Source organism: Narcine bancroftii, chromosome 8 (genome assembly GCF_036971445.1).
Source record: "Narcine bancroftii isolate sNarBan1 chromosome 8, sNarBan1.hap1, whole genome shotgun sequence".
Taxonomy (NCBI): domain Eukaryota; kingdom Metazoa; phylum Chordata; class Chondrichthyes; order Torpediniformes; family Narcinidae; genus Narcine; species Narcine bancroftii.
This window is the reverse complement of record NC_091476.1, coordinates 105,099,632-105,122,536: the sequence shown is the minus strand read 5'-3', so window position 1 is coordinate 105,122,536 and position 22,905 is coordinate 105,099,632. Positions and strand designations below refer to the sequence as shown.

General features: G+C 43.0%; 1 protein-coding gene across 15 annotated transcripts in view; it reads left to right on the top strand.

Annotated features, from left to right (window-relative positions):
* nectin1b (nectin cell adhesion molecule 1b) overlaps positions 1 to 22,905 on the top strand; it is a 507,975-nt gene that overhangs the window by 114,659 nt on the left and 370,411 nt on the right. For all 15 annotated transcript variants that reach the window (XM_069894696.1, XM_069894690.1, XM_069894692.1 and 12 more), the window contains exon 2: positions 14,049 to 14,399. In XM_069894696.1, coding sequence (XP_069750797.1) covers positions 14,049 to 14,399 — 351 coding nt within the window. The remainder of the gene's footprint in view (positions 1 to 14,048; positions 14,400 to 22,905) is intronic.

Here is a 22,905-nt window from a genome sequence, read left to right as displayed (position 1 = left end):
GCCATCTCATTGGCTCTACACAAAGCCCTGGAATTCATGGACAGTATAAATGCATTAATCAGGATGTTCTTTATCAACTGTTTGAGCATTAAGCACCATCATCCTCTCAAAACTTGTCAGCAAACTCCAAGACCTGGGACTCCACACCCCACTGTGTAATTGGATCATGGATTTCCTCACCTCCAGACCACAATCAGTGAGGATTGGTAAGAACATCTCCACAATCTCCATCAGTACCGGACCACCACAAGGCTACGTTCTTAGATCCTCACTCTATTCACTTTACTCCTATGATGTGTGGCTTGTTATGACGATAACACCATCGACAAATTTGCCAGCGATACCATGGTAGTGGGTTGTATAAAGAAAGTAATGAGTCAGCGTACAGGAGCAGGATGAAAAATTTGGCTGAATGTCACCAAACTAAGGAGCTGATTGTTGACTTCAGGAAGGAAAAGCCAGAGGTATACAATCCAGTGATCATTGGGGAATCAGAGATGGAGAGGGTGAGCCAATTTAAGTTCTTGGGAGTAAATATCTTGGAGGATCTTTCCTGGACCAAACACACTAAAGGCATCGTGAACAAAGTATGTCGGAGCCTCTACTTCCTCAGGAGTTTGCAGAGGTTTGGTATCACAGCAGAACCCTTGGCAAATTTCCACAGATGAGTTGTGGAAAGTGTGCTGACTGACTGCATCACAGTCTGGTATGGGGACTCAATTTCTTTGGCTTGGCTTCGCGGACAAAGATTTATGGAGGGGGTAAATGTCCACGTCAGCTGCAGGCTCATTTGTGGCTGACAAGTCCGATGCGGGACAGGCAGACACGGTTGCAGGGGAAAATTTATTGGTTGGGGTTGGGTGTTGGGTTTTTCCTCCTTTGTCTTTTGTCAGTGAGGTGGGCTCTGCGGTCTTCTTCAAAGGAGGTTGCTGCCCACCGAACTGTGAGGCGCCAAGATGCACGGTTTGAGTCGATATCAGCCCACTGGCGATGGTCAATGTAGCAGGCACCAAGAAATTTCTTTAGGCAGTCCTTGTACCTCTTCTTTGGTGCACCTCTGACACGAGAACATCTACGGGGAGTCCTGTTGTCGGAAAACCACAGCAATCATGAAGGATCCACCCAACCTGCACACACTCTGTTCTCACTGCTGCCATCAGGAAAGAGGTTTAGGTGCCACAACACTTGCACCACCAGGTTCAGACACAGCTGCTACCCCTCTATCATCAGATTCCCCAACAACAAACTTATCAGGGACTTATTTAAGGACTCTTGCTTCTGTGCCAGTCATTAAAGACCATATCTGGCAAAGAAGATTGAAAAGGACTATTAGATATAATAGCGCAAGCAAGCGAAAAGCTCTGAAATCCAAAACAAACCTAAATTGTGCCTATATTTTCAAATGATGTTTAAATACCAGATTATCAGTTGAATTGTATAAAGAGGAAGATAGGAAGGACCCTACAATTGCCAACAAAGTAGTATTCTTTTTAAAATTTAATTAATTCCTACCCATGAAGGGTGGTCCACCAAATTATCAAAATGTAACAAAAGAATTAACTTTCGAATAATGACTGCCCAATAATAAACTTGGGAAACGCCACTCCACCATTTCCTTTTAGTTTTTTCAAGATGAGCTTTATAAGCGAGGGTGTTTTCCCCTGCCATATGTAGGACGATAATAAGTGAGTTGAGTGAATAATTTTTAAAAAAATTTGCGGACGGATTGAAAGAGGTACCAAAATGTAGGTAAAATGTTCATTTTAAAAGAGTTGATACAACCAATCAGTGAAAGTGATGAAGTTGACCATACATGTTAGACCTTTTGTTCAATCTTAGATCCCTGGCCTTCCTCAAATTCTGAGGCAATTATTCTTGATTTACTTTTTGATTTGCAACTTTCTCTTAAAGGTTCAATATCTCTTATTTATAATAATTTGCTTCATTTAAGAATGGCCTTGTAAATTAAGAGTGAGGGAGACCGGGAACAAGATTTGAATCTTTCATTCTCTGGTTTAAGACTATTTTGTAATCTGATTAATACGACTTCTCTTTGTTCATGTGACATTGCTTATTGCAATTTTTTATTCTGATATAAATCTTCTGTGTAACAAAATGTAAAATTGCTGAGGCCTTCTTTTGATTCAGATGTTTTGAACCTTTCCTAGTTTAAAAAAAATGTTAGAATGTAGCCGACTGCTACAAAGAAACACACACTCGCAGTGTAGGGGGTTAAGCTCTGAGATTTTATTGAGGCTGAAAAATTCCTTTTGTACAGTTGGAGTTCCCGCCATTTGTTTGATTGGCTGACATCAGCCGCATGAGTAACAATTGCAGACGGGAACATTCTTGCATGTGAATAGCTTTCTTCCCCAGCCTGCTATTGATCTGTTAGCTGGACAGCTTGGCCAGCGCCATTTTTGAGCTGCTGGTCTTGACCTGCTCCAGCTTTCAACCACGCCAGTTCGCTGTGTTAAGGGATGTGTTGCAGTGTGCATGCTGCTGTTTACTACCGCGTGCGATGTGTTGGCTTGATCTCTGCAGTGACGAGCCGCCACTTGACCCCCCCCCCCCACCCCCCCAGAACCAGCGCTATATTTCATAGTGTCCTTGATGCAGTCCTCAGTTTCTTTGGTGGTCTTTGCGTCGAGGTACTGGCACCTCCACAGGTTGTGTCGGGTCAGTGTGTGCCGGCTTGAGCCTGTCTTCGGTGAAGACCTCTAGTTTGCCATCAATGTCCAGTTCGAAGGTGGCCCCATTGTTCAGGATGACTTGGAATGGGCCTTTATAGGGCTTCTTTAGCTTAGGATGGTGTGGCCCTCTGCCCACGAACACATACTCACAGTCTTGGAGTTCTTGAAGGTTACTGACCTTTTCCCACAGCCTGTCCAGGAAGGCGGTTGTAACCCTGTCAACCTCTGGCTGGTGGGTCGAAATCCCCAGGGACCATAAGCGGAGTTCCATAGACGAGCTTGGAGGAGTTCCTTCGGGACTGGACGAATCCCCAGCAGAGCCCATGGCCGTTTGTTCACCCAGTTTGAGCCCGTGTTTGGTCTTGAGGTGCCTGTGGATGAAGTTGGCCACTGTCTGCAGTCTCTGGATCCAGGGCACTGACCAGAAGGTCGGGAGCTTGAGGCTAATTGTGCTGATCGCAGCTTTGCTATCCATCACGGGGTTTAGATGATGCCATCTACGCTGTCGGGGTCACCAATTGTGGCCGACTGCTACAAAGAAACACACTCTCAGCAGTGTGGGAGGTTAAGCTCCGAAATTTATTGAAGTTGAAAAGGCTGAGTTCCCGCTGTTTGTTTGATTGGCTGACATCAGCATCATGCATAACAATAGCGGGTGAGAACATCCTTGCATTTGAATACTCTCCTTGTCCAGCCTGTTAATGATCTGTTAGCTGGGCAGCTTGGCCAGCACCATTTTAAGGTTGTTGGTCTTGTACTGTTCCAGCTTTCAACTGTGTTAAGGGACGTGTTCTGTGGGTTATGCTGCTGTTTACTACCGCGTGCGATGTCCGGCTCGATCTCTGCAGTAAATTGGAATCTTGCCCTTTATTTGCTCTTTTTGGGTCATTTCAAGATGATGATGTTTTATTGACTTCAACTCAAAACCAATTTTTTTTATTACTCAGACGTGCAAATTTGATTGAATGGAAAGATAACACTCCACCCAGTCATACATAGTGGTTAAATGATATTATGTCTTGTTTTAAGTTCAGAAAAAAATTAGATATGCCATAAAAGATTCAAATATTAATTTCCCAAAGATATGGAGGCCCCCTTATGGACCATGACCATAATCTAAAGTTTGAGGGTTGTTATAAGCTTCGATGCTGTGCTGTCCATTTCCAGGTTGTTACCACATTTTAGTTTTTTCCAACTTTATATAGTGGTCGGGGTTTGAATTAACGGGGTTTTTTTCTCTTGTAATTTTTATTTCAATATATAATTGTGTTATTGCAAATTTCATTAAAAATATCTTAAAAAGAAAAGAATGTTGAACTGCTGTCAAGGGTTTGTCACGTTGCCTTGATCTGCAAACCCAGCCAATGAATGGCCCATCACCCACGGAGGGGTTACATTTTAGCATATGAGAAATTACTTGCCAAGCTCTGATCCAAGATCTTCTGGGGACTTCAGCATTTCTTGTAGTTTTATTTCCCATTAAAAGAGGTCAAGTTATGAGATGGGGCTTTAAGACAATGTCGTTAAAGGCATAATAAAATTGCAAAATGCCAGGAGCACTAAGCCTTTGCAGCGACAGCTGCAGAGTTTTAATATTTTAAGTGGATGACTTTGTAAAATGTTTGAAGGGGTGCTGATTAGCAGGTTACTTTTCCTTCCTTGAGAAGGAAAAGGAAGCAAGTTATCTTGCTGCCCATAAAAACTTGGGACCTGACGGTGGCTTTCAGTTGCAGTCCGCGACATCTTCTGGCGCATAAATAATCGTTCTGAATATTTTAAAAGGTAAATATTGAGTAGAATTAAGTAGCAGCCTTATTAATCTACATCAGAAAATCAGATAAAGTGCCCCTTACAGGCATTGGGAGAGGAACAAAGGCTGTGATTGGGGGAGGGGGTAAGATTGGGAAAAGGGAGAATGAGGCTCATTTCAGGCAGTGGAAGGGGGTGACTGGTTTGGAGGGAAGTGCGTCATTGTGCCAATCCAACTTATTGAAGTTTGCAACCTCAGGCATCGTTTCAACATGAGCAAATATCCAGCTGTAATTATGTGACCGGGCGCAGATGTGAGTGACCTGCAAGTGTCGCTTTTACTTTCCGGCTAAGATGCTAATTGCATTTCCAGCAGCATCTGTAATACCCAGGAGCGGCCTGAGGATGTTTACCTCAGAGCTCGTGTTTTATCTTACAAAGTAACCACCAGCAAGTCAATAGAGAATATCCATCCAATGCCTGAGAATTTTGATGGATTCTGCAGAGTCGATAACATTTGATGCAGAAAAATCACAAATAGTTGTCATTCCCAGAGACATAATGATGTTTTTTCTTCTGTTCTTGATTCAAACTGGATCGTTTGACTGTCAGGCTTATGTGCCACGATCAAGAAATTCTCACTGGTCCTTTGGAAGGTGCAAGTGATGATGCCTGTTCTACTTTAAGTGCAGGTGTGTCCATCCTTCTAATTTCACTTGTCCATGCACCATAGAAATACATGGTCCTGATTCCCCTCACCCTCAAACACAGACATGTCATCACACAGCCAGCCAGATACACAAATGAAAGCCATCATCTCCCCCAAGCAGTGTGGTGTTGAAAGTCCCTTGTGGACACTTTGAAGTAGTGAGTGTTGTATTCTCTCAGCAGAGACCATTTTTCTTTGTGGAATAGTTTTGGAATCGCACTGCTAAAACTGCTGATGAGTAGAAATTGCCCTCTGCTTTCAAGGGCAAAAATGATTCCTATGCTTATCAGCTTCAGATAAATAGCTTGAACTGGAATAAGCAGTGTTATCACGGGTGTGCTGCAGGAATGTGAACATTTTGTGCGGAGGTGGAGAATGGGTTTGCATATGTGTATCTTTCGCCCTGCTCCACACAGATAATCTCCTTGGTGTTTAACTATGATATGTTGAAATTGCCTGTGCATGACAGCTGCAGATCTACAGTTTAATTTGAGTGATTTACAATGAAGGCCACACAGCCATACAGAATATTTTTCACAGAACATAGACTTGTTTGACTAAATAGTTCAGGGTGGGGGAGTCATTTTTTTTGACAGAACTGGAATGGAAACTCGATGTTCGTTTGGATTTAATTTCTGCATTAATGAGGTGAGATGTTAAATGGAATTTTTTTTGTAATTCTTTATTGATCGCACTCTGAGCCATATCAACCAATATATTTACAGATGCACCTCTTTAAATATTCACAGTGACATTTTCTCTTTTTTCCCCATCCCTCCCTTCCCCCTTCCCACCCCCCCTCCAAAAACAGTAAATATTGAACATATAAAATACAATAAAACAATATCTTTATACAAAAGGAATACAAACAAAAAAAGACGCCTCATCTACTTATTCACATTAAATCTGATCGTGTTTATCTTCTTATCATTTTAGGTGGTGGTGGTCCAAGGCCTGCTCTTTCTGTTATGTTCCATATATGGTTCCCAGGTTTTTTCAAACATTGTAACTTTGTCTTTTAAATTATGTGATTTTTTTTTTCCCAATGGGATACACTTAAACTTATATAATTCCATTAATGTTTATAGTCATATAGTCCAACGTGACCATCTTATATCTTTATTTTCACTTCTTTTCTGCCTCTTCACCACCTCCATCCTCTTTTTTTCCATTATTTTTTTTTAAGTTTTCCTTTTTAATCTCAATATATGACCATGCATTTAAGACATGAAATACCCCAACAATGCCCACAAGCAATAACCCTTTAGCCCCAAATGAACCTCCCCTCCTTGGATTGCCCCTTGACGGAAACCACAACTCCCCATTCCATTCGGTTTGTGAACTTACTCGCAATCGTCAACTGATTTCGCAGTGACCAATATTTTCCCACCCCCAGCCTCCCCCAGAGAACACTATTTTCCTATACATATAACAAAGCTCTCTCGTTTTTCCCCTTCTTCCCCTTCTCTTATCCATCTTTAAATCTTTATATATACATTATCTTTATATTTTTACATATTTTTGTATATTTTCTTGCCAGTCTTCCTTCTTGTCACTCCTCTCTTCTCCTGTCCTGCAAATGTTCAGCAAATTCTTGGGCTTTCTTTGAGTCCGAGAACAGTCTATTCCGTTCCACAGGAATAAATACTTTGAGTACTGCTGGATGTCTTTAATATAAAGTTATAACCTTTCTTCCATAAGATTGTTTTCACCGTGTTGAATTCCTTCCTCTTCTTCAAAAATTCGAAGCTTATGTCCGGGTAAAAAAAAATTTTTGTCCCTTATATTCCAACAGCTTATTGCACACATGTCAAACTCTGGCCCGCGGGCCAAATTTGGCCCGCGATATAATTATATTTGGCCCGCAAGATCATTTCAAAAATGTATTAGAGGTGGCCCACCCTGCAGCGAGAGCCGATGCTGTTTTTTGGTAATGTCACCCCCCACCATCCTCCCCCTTCATTGCACATCCTTCCCCATTGTAACACGAGAAATTATAACACGAGAAGTCTGTCGATGTCATCAGCCGGCAAGCCAGTTGGAAGGCTCCCCGCACAACCAGTCACTTCTCCCTCCTGTCGAGCGGTGCGGCGGATGGGCGAGCGCCTGTGATTTCCTGTCGGCGCGACGGGCATGGCAGACTGCGCACGGCCCCCGGGCAGCGTGAGCCCCGCGCAACTGGCACCGGACGACCCTTCCACAGCGCAAGCGCACTTCTCCCAGTCGCCACGGCCTTCAGCGCTTGCACCCGCGCGGACCCCAGGGACAGCTGGTTCGGCCCTGCACGTGAAGAGAGAGATGGTGGCTGTCCGCAAAGGCTGATCGGCAGCGCGCTGGGCCTGAGTGGGTGGGTAAGCAGGGGTGGGCAGAGGGTGTAGGTGAGGAGTAATGGGGAGGGGAAGTTATGGTGGTGCAAGGGGCAGTTAGAGGGAGGGATGAGTAGAAGGAGGGGTGGATAGGGAAGAGATAAAAGGGGAGGGGTAGGGCGAGTCGGGGAGGGGTGATTAGAGGGTGAGAGACGGTTAGAGGGAGGAACAGGTTGAGGGGAGAGGCAGTAGAGGGGCATGTGTAGGATGGGGTGGGTAGAGGCAGAGTGAGTGGAGTGAGGGGTGAGTAGAGGTTGGGTAAAGGACTGGTCAGGTAGAGGGATGGTGGGTCGAGGGTGAATAGAGGCCTAGAGCCTGAGGAGTGAGCAGGAAATGCTGAGTCCTGATGCAGGCCAAAATGGACAAGCCTGTGAATGCTGACTACATCGCCACAGGGACCAAATATGTTTCCCTCAGGTCAAGCAAAGGGTGAACTTGAGCTACCTACTCCTGACCTGTAACATTATCCTCCTAAAGTTATATCCTAAAGTTTAACATTACATATGTTGAAAGAAGAGAAAACATGCAGATGTTGTTGAAAATTTTCAATAAATATTTAGTTCGGCCCTCGACTTAGTCCAAGTTTTTAATTTTGGCCTCCTTGAATTTGAGTTTGACACCCATGGCTTATTGTATGTCTTCTCTAACCTTCTTTCTTGCCTGCTCCTGTATGTTCGCTCTTGTCATATATCTTAGAAGTTTTACCAATTTGGATCTCTGTTTTTGATGTGGTGGCAGTTTCGGTACTAGTGCTCTATGCGCCCTTTCGATTTCTAGTTCTTCATGTGAATCTATCATTCCCAACACCTTCGGGATCCATCCTTTTATAAATTCCTTCATATCTGACCCTTCTTTGCCTTCTTTCAGGCCCACTATTTTTATGTTGTTTCGCCTACTGTAGTTTTCCAATACGTCAATTTTTTGTGACAATAAATCTTGTGTCTCTTTAATTTTTTTTCACTCTCTTCCAACTTCCCTCTTAAATAATTTATCTCCATTTCTACAGAGGGTTCTCGTTCCTCCACATTTTCTACTCTTTTCCCTATTTCAGTCATGACCAACTCTAAGCTTTGCATTCTGTCTTCAGTTATTTTGATTTTTCTTTTGATTGAACTAAATTCTAATGATAGCCATTCTTTTAATGACCTCATTTGTTCTTCAAAAATGGCTTTATCTAAATTTTGTCATTCTATTTTACCTTCTTCTTTCCTTTGAAATTCTTGGTCTTCTTCCTCCTCTTCTTCTGTGTCTGTATCTATGTCTGTGTTGTCTTCTTCTCTGTATCTATGTATCTTCATCCTTCTGTATCCTTGCTGGGCCTCTAGCTGCTGTGTCTCCTGTTGCTGGGTCCCCTGCCAGTCGTCCCGTGGCTGCTCATCCTCTTCTTGCCCTTCATTCTCTTTCTCACCACTCTTCTTCTTTCTTGTTTGCTTCCCCCAGCCGAACGCTCTGATACTGGGCGTCTCTCAGCTGGCCGCTCCTCAGCTGAGTCCTCCTCCCGCCAGCATTAACCTTTTACTTGCGCACCTCTTCTTGGCTCTGAGAGCCATTTTTGAAGTCTGCCGGTCGGGAGGACACCGCTCCTCTGGGGACTCACCAACATCAGAGATTGCCCACTCCTCTCCACGGAGGCTCTCTGCTCCAACGTGCAAGTGAGGCCTTCTTTCTTCTCCAGTGATTTTCCTTCTTTTTCTCTGTTATTCTTACGTTTTCTCTTTTGGATGCAATTTTCTGTCTCTGTAACTTTATTTTTCTCTTCCTATATTTTATGTTTGTTGAACTCTGTTTTTTCAAATTTTTTTTTCTTTTCTCTGGAGAGGACTGGTTCCACTTGACCAGCCACTACTCCATCATGTGACGCATCCTGAGATGTTAAATGGAGTTTAGATGCTGTACTTCATTCTTACCAGGCTGCAGTTGAAGCAGAAATCGATGATTTAAACCCTTCATCAATTAGGGTTGTGGATGTGCTTTTGATTTTTTTTTGCCCATCACTGGTCTAAGGTGTGGGCAAAGAGTTTGTGAATGTAAGTCTCGTTTTGATCAGCCTGTGGTGAGGTTCTGCCAGATCTTTTCTCAAGTGGCCTCTTTTATGGGTTAGTCTGCAGTGAAGGTCCTCCCATTCACGCAGGAATATGAGAGGTTGGCGTTGTCCTTTATTGTACCCCTGTTCCAAATTAACGTGTGGATGCACTTGTGGCCATGGACCAAACACTGTAAGCTGGAAACAAAGAATAGCACCACAGAAAACCTGAGCATCAACAGAAGATGGGTCATACAATGGAAAAGGAAGGTCACCTGCAAAATCAAAAAAAAAGACAATAAACACAATGGTTTGCATAACCTAAAGCCGTATTACAGCCCCATTGACGTGAAGACAGGTTTAGTGCAAGAGATTTCAGTCACACAGATAGTGGAGTCTTGCTCATTACTGGAGACAGATTACAGTTACAGACAGTGGAGGCAGGCTCATTACAGGAGAAACTGGCGGGTTCATCACAGGAGATTGCAGTCACACTGATGGTTGAGGCAGGTTCATTGCAGGAGACAGGTTTCAGTTCCACACAGTGGAGAGAGTTTCATTAGAGCAAACAATGTAATCTCACTGGTGGGTTGATTACAGGAGACATTGCAGTCCTGCTGATAGTGAATCCAGGGACATTACAGGAGAAAGATTGTAGGGTTGATGTTTCGTCTTTTAGCTTTCTGAAATTCCCATTTTGGATTCGCAGAAGCAGATGGATGCTGACAGATCAGTCAATGCCCAACGTAGCTGATCATTCAGTGTTCAGTGGCAATATTGCTACAATAGGCCATGGAAGGAAAGGGCAGCAATGTTGAAAAGTTTCAAATTGTGTCAACTTGTTAAACTTACCCCTGAAATTGCTTTGTAATTATTCAATTTTCAAGGTGTTGGCCTGGCATAGTAAAGGAATAGAAATTCAGATTTATTGTCGGAGTACGTGCATGAGATCGCATACAACGTTCAGATTCTTTTTCTTGTGGACCAGGCAGAATTTCCACTTGTCAATTGTGCAAACCTCTGCAAACTCCTGAGTAAGTAGAGAGGCTTGTGCTAGGTCCAGGAAAGGACCTTCAAGAAAGTGACTTCCAGGAATTTAAAACCCACTGAGTAATTTTTTTTTCAATTAAAAAAAAATTATATTAAATTAAATTTAGACATTCAGCATGGTAACAGGTCATTTTGGCCCACAAGTCCATGCCACCCAACCTACACCCCTGGTTGAATGGTGGAAGGAAACCAGAGCCCCTGGAGAAAACCCATGCAAACAAGGGGAGATTGTACAAACTCCTTACAAACAGCACGGAATTTAAACCCAGGTCCCGATCGCTGGTGCTGTAAAGGCAATGTGTTCATCGCTACGCCAACCATGCCACCCTGTAAAGCAACTCATGGGGAGAAAAAGTATTCATAAATTGCAAATGCAGTAAAATGACCACATGGCACCAAGACTGGGTTAATATAATCTTGTGAGTGTATGTGTTGATGTGTGCATTTGATTACTGGATCTAACACCCAACTGATTTGTTCTAGTTCAGAAAAAGTGTTGAATTTCATCGAGCAACTCTGGTTTGAATACGTGACGTGCCCCAGTGAATACAGAATCTTTCTATCTGGAATCATTTAGACTCTTCGAAAGATACCTCTCCGATGCAAACTAGAAGTGTGAACAGGATGTGTACATTGAAACTTAATGGAGAGTCGTGCACTTATTTGGTTTTATCTAGGCCACTACATCAATTGTTACTCATCCATGGAAAATGAAATTTGGCAGACTGGCATGCCTGTCAAGAAAGCATAGCTCTGTTGATTGGCAGCTTGGCATTGGGATGTAGTAGTCCATATGATGCATATTCCCATGAACAAATATCTAGCAATTGAAAATGTGCAGCTGAGTTCATTCAGCCAAAGTTGTAAGCCAAGTCCAGCTATTATACTTTGCCAGTTGTTTATGAGTGAATGTGTATGATTGCTGTGGAAGCTCATTCTAATCATTAATTATGCTGTTCTCTCAAAACTTGTGCTCATCCTTGGAATGAAAATTTCTTTCCTGGACTGAAATATAAAACAGCACTCCTATTACTTACCAAGCTCCTTGCTATGAAAGAAGTACTTGGTATACTTGAATTGTTTATTGTCAGTGACACTGAGATGGTGAAAAGCTTTATTTTTGCATATTATACCAGGCAAGTCAACTTGTACTTAAATATAAAGGTCCAGGCTCAAATAGTAAAACAAAAGTGCAGAAGATAGGTTATAGTGAGTCATTGCAGGGAATGGAGAGAAGTATTGATAAAACCATGCAAGGACATCTTTTGCCAGTGAGAGGCCCATTTTAAGAGACAGCAGGAAGATTGTTCATTTCCCAATCACTGCTGTTTCCCTTGCCTTGCCCCTCTGTCATCCTCTCCCTCTCAAGTAGTCCTGCCCTTCATGTTACTTGGAGTTCCTTAATGCTGAACGTTCATTAATTATCTTTTGGCATTTGCAGTAAATAGTACTCTTGGGTTAAGGTATATGCCTGAAGGTTCAAAGCCTCTTGACTTTGAGTTTTTTGATGCTAAGGATAATGACTTTGTTATACACAACAGGATGATGTATATATCCACCAAAATTCATACTCGTAGCCAAAGAGGTATTTTATGAAAAAAGCTATAACAGTATACATTACCTCAGTATGGAAAGAGATAATAAATGTGAAAAAAGAGATTAAGTTCGTGCAAGGAAACCATTCAGCAAATTGCGCAATAGCGCAGATTTACCTTTTTGTGGTCCTAAAATAGTTTGTGGTTCGGGTTGTAAGTTAGGTATAGATAGGTTGAGTGAGTGGGCAAAGGTCTCTCAGGTGAAGTATAATCCTGGTAAATGCAAGGAAAATGGTGAAATTGCAAAAGGTTGATTCGCAGGTGCAACAGGTTATCAAGAAGATGAGCAATTGCTTTCCCCAGAGAGGAGAGAATCTGAGAAATTCTCTGCCAGAGGAAGAAGTCGGGAGACTGCATTATTAAATGTATTTAAGACCCAGTTGAATAGATTTTTTTTCATGGTGAGGAAATTAATTGTTGAGGGAAAAAATAGATAGATGAAGCTGAATTCCCAGCCAGACTTGCCATGATCTTGTTCAATGGTGAAGCAGGTTTGATGAAGCAGTCTTGCTGTCAATGTCACATAGACTAAGATGCTGACTGTCGATTTTGCAAAGGAGAGGCTGAAGAACGCACCCCAACGGCTCAACTTGAGTTTAGGAGATGTAGCATTTTTTTCGGACACTCTATCTAGCTTATACAGGTACACTGTGGAATGTCTACCGTCCAGTTACACTACAACCTGATTTGGAATTCATCTGCACATGAACATAGTCGGCTGCAAATGAAGTAAACATAGCCATGTTCCTCACAGGCTCTGACCCCCTCAAACATTGCAGACATTTATGAAGCGCTGCCTCAAGAAGCCAGCTAACATAAAGGACTCCTATTCCAAACATCTTCTCCCTGTAACCTTCGTTCAAGAACAGTTTGTTTCCAATACCTATCAGACTCTTGAACTTTCCCTTGGTACACTAATCGCACACTGTGCCCATAACATAAAAGGACTGACTGCTTTTTTTTTGAACTAAGATTACTGTACATGTTATCCATCATGTATTTGTCTCTTTTAATTTAATTCAATTAGTTTATAGTTTTTTTTTTCTTTAGAGGTACCTGTTTGGCTGCAGCAAGCAAAATTTTGATGCATATGTACACTGTACAATGTGTATGATAATAAACTCATTGTCAGCATCTCGTGGTATGAGGAGTGGTTCAAGAGCCTGATAGCCATTGGGGAAAAAACAAACTGTTCTTGAACCTAGAGGACTTCAGGCTCCTGCACCATCTTCCCAAAGGAAGGAGGAATCAGGTTGAGTGGTATTCAGGGTAGTACAGGTGTTCTTGGGTTGAAGCTCTCTGCCAAGACAGCATTGGCTGTGCCTGATCAAGATCAAGATTCAATCTATTGTCATAGTAATAAAACAGTATCATATTACATGAAATTTCTTTTTGCCTGCTGCAAGGCAGACAGATTCGCCACTGGCAGGAATTGCCTAAGTGCTTCTTGCAGTCAGTCTTGCAATCAGAGAGAGAGAGAAGCAAAAGAGAGGACCCCGCCCCCCCCCCCCCCCCACCCCAGAGTCACAGAGTGTCGGTAGATTTGCCTCCAACACTTACGCAGCCCCCACAGCCGCACAGAGTCCAGTCCAAATCACTGGCGACCTGGGCTCCAGATCCGAATCTCCGACACAGTCAGGGACCCTCCAGCACCCTGAGCACCTCCTCGCATCCCGACATACCATCAATGAAACTACATCCCCTGGAACTTGGACTGCAAAGTACTTTGGGACTCCTAAAAAAGCAGATGTTTAAATGTACCTACTTTCTTGTGCATGAAGTACAATCCTATGAATAATTCTATGTATAAAAGTTTTTCTGTTGTTATTATTACTAGTTTCTAACAAGAAAATTTTGTTGTAGTTTTTCAGGCACAGACCGTGACGGTGGATGACAGCTTGTCTGGATTTATTGGCACCAGTGTGATTTTGCGATGCACATTTATAAACAATGATCCCAAGATCAAAATCACTCAAGTCACATGGCAAAAGGCAACCAATGGATCAAAGCAAAATATCGCCATTTTTCATCCGTCCATGGGAGTCTCTGTCCTGCCACCATACCAAGACAGAGTATCTTTCAAAAAGCCATCGTTAAATGATGCCACAATTGAGCTGTCCAGGCTAGAGCTGGTGGATGAAGGAGTGTACATCTGTGAGTTTGCAACCTTCCCAACAGGGAACCGAGAGAACCAGGTTAACCTTACTGTCTTTGGTAAGTCCTTGTATAAATCAGTTATGAAAATATTCTCTCTCTCTGGACAACAGGACTGAGTCCTTGACTGTTGACCCAGAATTTGAGCTGATCTGTTATCTTGCCCTTCTAATTTAAGAACTCATGCTGGGCTTGTTTTTAATCTATTCCTTGAATCAATGAAAATGGCCACGAAGCTGATTGCTCAAACACCAATTGATGAACAAATGTTCAGTAGGAAAGGAAACCTTCTGCTTTTATTTACTCTGTGTCTGCTTATAATTCTAGTTTCATGCTAACGTGGTAGACTCTTGGAGAAGATAGCTATTGACTCTGGCTTTTGAGAGCTTGTATACTTTTCCTTTAACTTTTAGCCATTTTGATCTCCCTTTGGAATAGAAGGTGGATGGTCCTGTAAAGGGATATATTTGTCCAACCTGTCTATAAGCTTTTTAATATCTCTGAGCACAATTACTTTATTAAGCTTGAAGTCGCGCTAGAACGTGGAAATTGTTAGGCTTTAGTAATTGGCTATTTCTGGTAACCTGCGCTAAATTCAGTAATGTGCAGAAAAAAAATAAAGCTTGGATGTTTGCAGATATTATAACATTTAATTGTAGAGTCTTAATGTAGAACGGGGCAGTGGTTTTTTTCCTACACCATATCTCCGAGCATTGCAATAATTCAGCAACAAAACATATGGACATGGTGTATGCTAATCATTGTTACGCCCATATCCACTTAATACTTGTATCAGTTGAGAGCTTTTCACAAATGGATGGAGCAGAAATGAATTATGGTAGCAGTGATATTGGAATAGATTTCAAGGAGAAGCATGCTGATGGTCTGACTGCCTCCAACTGTAATCAATAAGATGTGCTAGATAACTGTAATTTCATCAGTCATTACCATTATTCTTGGGCTGGTGATATTCCTTGAAGGAAATTTCACAAATATTGAGAATACTTATCGTCATTCATTAATTCCAGGCATCACCAGCATCTTGCACGGTCTCTCAGGATAACTTATGCTCTGGCTCTGAATTCTGAAATGCTTGATGTGGTCAATTTGGTAACCTCAGCTGGAGTGTGAGTTGCCTGATGGGCTGGCTGGTTGGATAGTTTGCGATGTGATTACTCCTTCCTCCAGTTACACTATGTGTTCCCAACACTGTATTTGAGATAATATTAACAACAAAATCTCAGATATATCCTGTCCACGTGAAGGGCCTTGTTGCCACTTTCTTAATTTTCTTCTGCTCCATCCATTTGTGAAAGGCTCTCAATCTGATGCAAGGTGCAAGCTTGTAATGATGGATTTATTGTACATGTGTTTTGTTGCTGAATTATTGCAACACTTGGAGATGGGAGGGGGGGGGGGGTGGTTAGAACAAAGGCTGCCTTGTTTTACATTGGAAGAAAACAAGTTCTCTAATCATCATTCAAGTAATTCCTGCTCCCCCTTCCCCCACACTGTGTATCCATTTGGATTCCTGGCCATTGAAAGGGACATCCAAAGTCAACGCTTTCCATCTGCAGCACCAGATGCTCGGCATATGATGTCTATAAGGGAAGAAATGGGCCGAGTTGTATGATAAATAGTGTAACCTTCCCTTCTGTAATAACCTCAGATCATGGAGGTGGTATATCATTATGGTAACTGACCCTATCGCACAGATAACAACTGTAATCTTCCCTGTAGCACGATCTCTGTTGAAAGGTTTGAAAGATTAATTAGCCCACCCTCTCAAATTCCTCCATGGAATCCATGTCCCACAGATCTTGTACCTGTTTGTGGATCTCACAATTGATGTACAAACTATAATTCATCTTGTAGGACAACTTTTGATGCCAAGCTCTACAATTTCAGAATTAAAGTTGTCATCCTATTTGGTGATCAAAAGACTTGCTTCATAATTCCTGATGGTTTGATGATTTCAGACTTGTATGTGTCTTTTCTCTGCCCTCCATCCTTCTCCCCCAGACTCGCCTCATTACCCATCTCTCCTTGTCCACAACACTTCCTCTGTTGCTCTTCTCACCCTCTTTGCTCGTCTCTTGACTTGCTCTCTTACTCTACTCCCCAGACTTTCTTATCCTCTCAGCCACACCTTCCCCTCAATCTCTTGCTCCCAGCTCACTTACTTTAACCCTCTCCTGTGGGCCCATGCTTGTCATTTCTGTTACTGCCTGCCTTTGAAACCACCTTCCCTAACCCTGCTGCTTCCATGTAATTTAGTGATGCAAATTCCATTTGTACATTTACCCAACCACATCTGTCACCACTCAGCAATCCTCTCAACGATTAAAAAGTATTCTCATAATACTGCTATTTCTTTTCCCATTTTATCAACAACCATACAAGAGGTTAAAGTTCATGGTTGTACTCTGAAAGAATGATGAGATCTCATGCCCACTCACTCATCTTCTACTTACCAATCAGAGATTTTAATTTAGACACGCAGCGAAGATAACAGGCCCTTCCAGCCCACAAGCCTCTGAAGCCCAAATACCTTAATTAACCTGCAACTCCATACATTTTGAAGGGTGGGTGGAAACCGGAGCACCCAGAGAAGACCCACACAAACATAGGGAGAACATGCAAACACCTTACAGACAATGCCAGATTTGAATCCGGGTCATTGGCACTGTAATAGCATTGCACTAACCACCATGCTAAATGTGCCACTCAATGTGCTTGGACACATCTGGATTCCCAATTAACTGAATAAAACCAGGCAACGCCAGTCTTGTTGAATTTCACGGCTGTTGCTTAGTGAAAAACTCCTTCAGGAGGGATGCATTTTCTGAAGCTGTTTGCGTGGATAGATTGGAAATAGTCCAAGACTAACCAAATGTACCAAATTTGTATTCTGTATTCACTGTTGATCATTGACCAGTCTAATGTGCAGAGAGTAACTTCATGTGAATTGTACGTGAGCCACGCCACGTTCATTTAGATTCAAGAAGTGTGTCTGGTTCCTGACATTATGCAGGTCAGGATTCCATTACTGCTCTCTTTCTTTCATATACTAAACTCGATGGCGAAACCAACAGGGCACTAGAATCTTCATGTTAATCTGGTTGACTTGATGGATGGAGCTGGTCTCTGTCTCTGTTGACCTTGGTTCCACTAAGCTGACCAGTATGATATTAAAGCATTTCAGTGTCTTTTGTTTCAAGTACTGCCAGTCACTTGTTACAAGTCAGACGAGCTGAGCCCACTTGGGTTCCTATTCACAAACTGAAGTGTTTGTATTTGCATATGATCTTATGCTGTCGCATCCAGTTAATGTTAAATGTGCAATTGCAACTCCAACCAATAGACCATCGTGACACTGGGAGATTGTGTCTTTAGTTGATTACCACCTCTTTTTGACAGGGGGGGTGGTATTTAAATTGAAAATCTATCCCCTGCAGCAAAACTGCAGATATAGTACCCTCTGCCATTTCATTTTGATGTGTACACAATTCATCCATTTAATGAAAGGCAGCACATCTAAAATAAAAGACTAAAGACTATATTATGATGAGATTGTAGCCTGTGCTATTAAAGTGGTATCAGACTTTGATTAAATGAAGGATACGCAGGCTCTTCAGGTTGAAGCATAGCAGCAAACCATCTCTGCATTGTGGGCAAGAACAGAGCTCTCAATGATGCATGGAATTCTGCAGATTTGATGCCTATTCATGGTTCGAGGATAGAGGCGAATTTCATGAGCAAGCTGTCAACATAAAAGATTTGTTTTGCATGACAATGGGGTAGGATAGTTTAGGGGTCGAGCCTCTTGGCATCACAATTCTTCCCTAGAGCTGCTCACACAGGTTGTTTCAAATGTGCTCAATTAAAAAATGGGTAATAATACCGCACAATTAGTTCCATGGAGGCGGCCAGCAACTTGTCCATTTGAGGTATGTAATAATGTGGGAGTGCTGTTTACCTTTAGTTTGATTACCAGGCAATGTAGCACCAGGGGAAAAAAAATGTGCACAATTGCCAATCATTATTTAAATGTGTGGATCCAGTTCCACGACCTCAGACAGAGTAGGCTTTAGGCATCAGCCATATTCCACACAAGCAACATCCTGAGGTTAGTATGATCTGGAGACAGCTACCGCTGGCTCACACAGTGAAGGTGGGCAGGGGTTTGGGAGTACTGGTGTTACTTGTCAAACCTATGTTCACAATAGATGACTAAGCCTCCGTCAAAAACTTCCACCCTAGCTCTGGGAGTGCACGGGTGGGTCTCAGTCTCTCTGGCCTCTGACTTTCCCAACCCTTGGACTCTTCCTACCCTCCACCTCCTGATCCACCCCATCCTCCTCCCCTCCTTCCACCCCATTGAACTTCCCCCTAACCCCTGCCTGTTCTTCACCATCCTGTCTGACCTCCTCTCAGGGAATGAACGCTCTGTCCTCAGTAGAGGGTTCACCTTTGTCCCCCTTCATTCACGCTTTAACGAGATCTGCACATGCACTTTGATGCTGAACTCTTCTTTTGTCGGCTCTGTCTCCATGCATACTTCCACAATCATAATTCTCCACCCCCCAGTCCAAATCCTTTTTTCCACTTTAAACCTTTTCCTCCTCCTGGACACCTTGTTCCGATCTTCCACCTGCTCTGGACCTTCATATTTCAGACTGCTGCCGCGACATCAACCATATCAACTTCACTACTCCCCTCAGTCATTCCAATCTCATCCCCTCGGAATGCCTGGCCTTCCACTCTCTCCACACCAATCTGAACCTCACCATCAAATCCGCAGACAGGGTAGCGCTGTTGTGATCTGGCGCACTGACCCCTATCTGCCCAAAGTCAGATGACAACTCTCAGACATCTCCAATAGGACCCCACCAAAACTCATCAAACCATCTCTGAACTCATCACTTCTGGTCACCTCCCTGGCATAGCCTCCAACCATCTTGTTTCCCAACCCCATACTACCTAATATCCACAAACCCAATTGTCCCAGCAGACTCATCGTGTCCGCATGCTCCTGCCCTACCGAATTGGTCTCCACATTACCTCGACTCTGTCCCCCTGGTCCAGTCCCTCCCCACCTACATCCGGGACACTTCACATGCCCTTCATCACTTCAACAACTTCCAGTTCCCTGAACCTAATCTCCTCGTGTTTACCATAGATATCCAATCCCTATACACCTCCATTCCCCATAGAAGACCTCAAAGCCCTTTGTTTCTTTCTGGACAATAGAACTAACCACCCTCTTCCGGCTGGCAGATCTTGTCCTCACCCTCAATAACTTCTCCTTTGACTCATCCCACTTTCTCCAGGTTAAAGGGTACATGCATGGGCCCCAACTATGCTTGCCTTTTTGTTGGCTACATGGAACAATCCATGCTACAGACCAACACAGGTAAGGCCCCTCAACTCTTCCTCTGCTACATTGATGACTACTTTGGTGCTGCCTCATGTACCCATGAAGAGCTCGTTAAACTTCATCCTCTTTGTTGCCAAGTTCTATTCTGACCTCATATTCACTTGGCCCATCTCTGGTAGCCCTCTCCCTTTCCTCAATTGCTCGATTTCTATCTTAAGAGACAACCTTTCTACTGACAACTGACTCAAACTCCACAGCCACCTCAACTACACCTCTTCCCATCCTTTCCCCTTAAGGATTCCATTCCATTCTCTCCATTCCTCTGTCGGATCTGCACCCAGGACGAGGACTTCCATGCCAGATCATCAAAGATGGTCTCCTCCTTCAAACAACATGGGTTTCCCTCTACCACCATCAACTCAGCACTCACCTCCATATCCTCCATTACTTGCACATCTGCCCTATCCTCCTCTGCTCCCACGCACAACAAGGACAGGTTTCCTTTTGTCCTCGCCCATTATCCTTGACATCCAACACATCTTTCAGTTCCACCACCTACTACATGATCCCACCACTAGGCACATATTCCCCTCTCCACCTTCCACAGGGACCACTTCCTTTGAGACTCCTTTGTCCATTCCTCCCTCCCAACCAGTCATCCTCTTGGGACCTACATAGGAGATGCTCCACTTGCACCCATACCTCCTTGCTCAGCACCTTTCGGGGCCCCAAATAGTCCTTCCAAGTGAAGCATCATTTCATTTGTGAATCTGCAGGGTCATCTACTGCATCTGGTGCTCCCACTGTGGTTTCCCCTGCATTGAAGAGACTGGACGCAGTCTGGGAGATAGCTTTGATGAGAGCCTCGGCTCTGTCTGCCACAATAGCGTGGATCTCCCAGTGGCCACACATTTTATTTCTCAATCACATTCCCTTGCCGACATGTCTTGCGTACTGCCAGACTGAGACCACCTGTAAATTGGAGGAACAACTCCTCATTTTCTGACTGGGCACCCTCCAACCAAATGGCATAAATATTGATTCTCGAGCTCTTATTTTAACCACACACCCACCCCCCCCCCCCCCCCCCCACCCCCCATTCCCTTCTTCCCCGTCTACTTTGGTATCTCTCCTTTCCCTGTCTCCATTCTCACAGACATGATCAATTCTACCTAGTCCCTTATCACATCCAATTATCACCTTTGTTGGTCTGGATTCTTCCGCCATTGTTTGAATTCTGAGACTTTCTGATATATCCTCCTTCTGCCTTTTCTGATTTTTCTTCCTTGAAGAAGGGCTCAGGCCTAAAATGTCGGCTTCCTTTTAATCCTGAAAAAAACCAGCTTAGTTTCACCAACATTTCGGTATTTTTACTATCTAACCCTTCACACACCAAACAATCCCTTCAGGTGTTTGTGCTCCACTCAAATCCTTTCGTGTCTTTCTTTCTATAAATCTAATCCATTGTCCTCTTGCCTTTCTATAAGATAATTTGGCTGAATTCCTGTGATATTTCTTAATAACCATTTCCACGGATGTCTATTGACCTTGCACTTCACCACAAGTGTAAACATCCTCTCTGTAATACATAATGTGATGGAGAAACTCGGCAGGTCACACAGTACACCTGACAATGGGCACAGGCCTGAAACATTGGTTGCCCTTTACTTCCTATGAATGCTGTGTGATCTTTTGAGTTTCTCCAGTGTATGTATATGCTACACGACCCCCAACATCTGCAGACTTTCTTGTTCAGAAGCATTCTCTCTGTATCCACTCAAAAAATCTCTACTTGTGCGTTTAGAAGATTACCAACCAGCCTTTATGCTCAACCATTGCAATCTGCAAATTGGGGTTTAGTTTGCAGCTGTTTTTCTTACGTGTTCAGACTGTGTGCCACTCTGACTGTGAAACATGCTGGCATCTTGCCTCGATAATATCCTCTCTCTCAGCATCAATAAGGCAAAGGTGATCATGGACCACAGGAGAGGAGATCCTCTGCATCCCAGTCCATATTAATGGCACTGAAGTGGAAAGAATAGATAGCTTCAAGTTTTCTGGAATAAATATTTCCAGTGACTTGACATGGGTCAAAGAAATTTGCCGCAATGGTTAAGAAATCATACTGAAGAGAGTTTCAGCATGTGCCCTTGTCTCTCACTAATTTCTACAGGTGCACTATTGAGAGCAGATTTGCTGGATGCATCACAGTGTGGTTTGGGAGCTGCTCTGCTTCAGATCAAAAGAAACTAAAGATGAATGAATGGAGCTCAAAACATAACGCAAACTACCCTTCATGGACTCCATCTATATCACCCATTGGACAAGAAAGACTGCCAACATACTGAAGGGCCAGTCACACTCCAGACCCAGTCTTCTCTCTATTGCCTTCTCCCATTGGGGTGCAGACATGAGAGTGTGAAAGGATGCACCAACAGGCTTCAAGATAGTTTCTTCCCCAGAGCCATAAGGCTCCTAAATGAACCTCACTGCAGTGCTGTCATGCTGCTGTTGGTAGTAACTGATTTTTTTCATTACAATCTGTAATTGTGCTCTTTGTACAGCTCTATGAATATTACACGTAAGCTTGCAGTCAAACTCTTGTCTCTGTACTAGCTTTTTGAACAACTTAACAGTTGTCTTCCTGGGTCACTCGTTCTCCGAAATGGGTGGGGGGGTGCACTGCAGATTGGAATTACGACCCATTTATTGCTTCCATATTCTATCAGCCCTTGGTTTGCTTCACCAAAACTCAGCCTCACCACTCGAGATGTCAGACTTATCTGCCTCTTAAAAATGGACAAATACGGATATCGAAGCTGTCGTGCCTGAGGAAAGTGGATGAAGTGTGTCCGTCTACTCAAAGATTTGTCTTTAGTTTTCTTCATCATCTTTCTGTTCTGCTAATAAGCTTCACCCCTCCCTTCTGGTCTCTTTCTCCACATTTTATGTACTTAGTGGCAGAAGTAATCCTAATTTAGCTGGAGAGAAAAAATTGTGAAGATTTGGAATGATAAGGTCTCATTTTTAATTTGTTTATACCCAGCTCCGATAATATCCATCCTTCACTATAAATGATTAAAGATTATTGACCTTTGAATTGTAACATTTATTTATGGTGAGTGTAACAATAAACTTAATGCACATTGTTTACTCAGAACATTCATTCAATTTGTATTGTTAGTC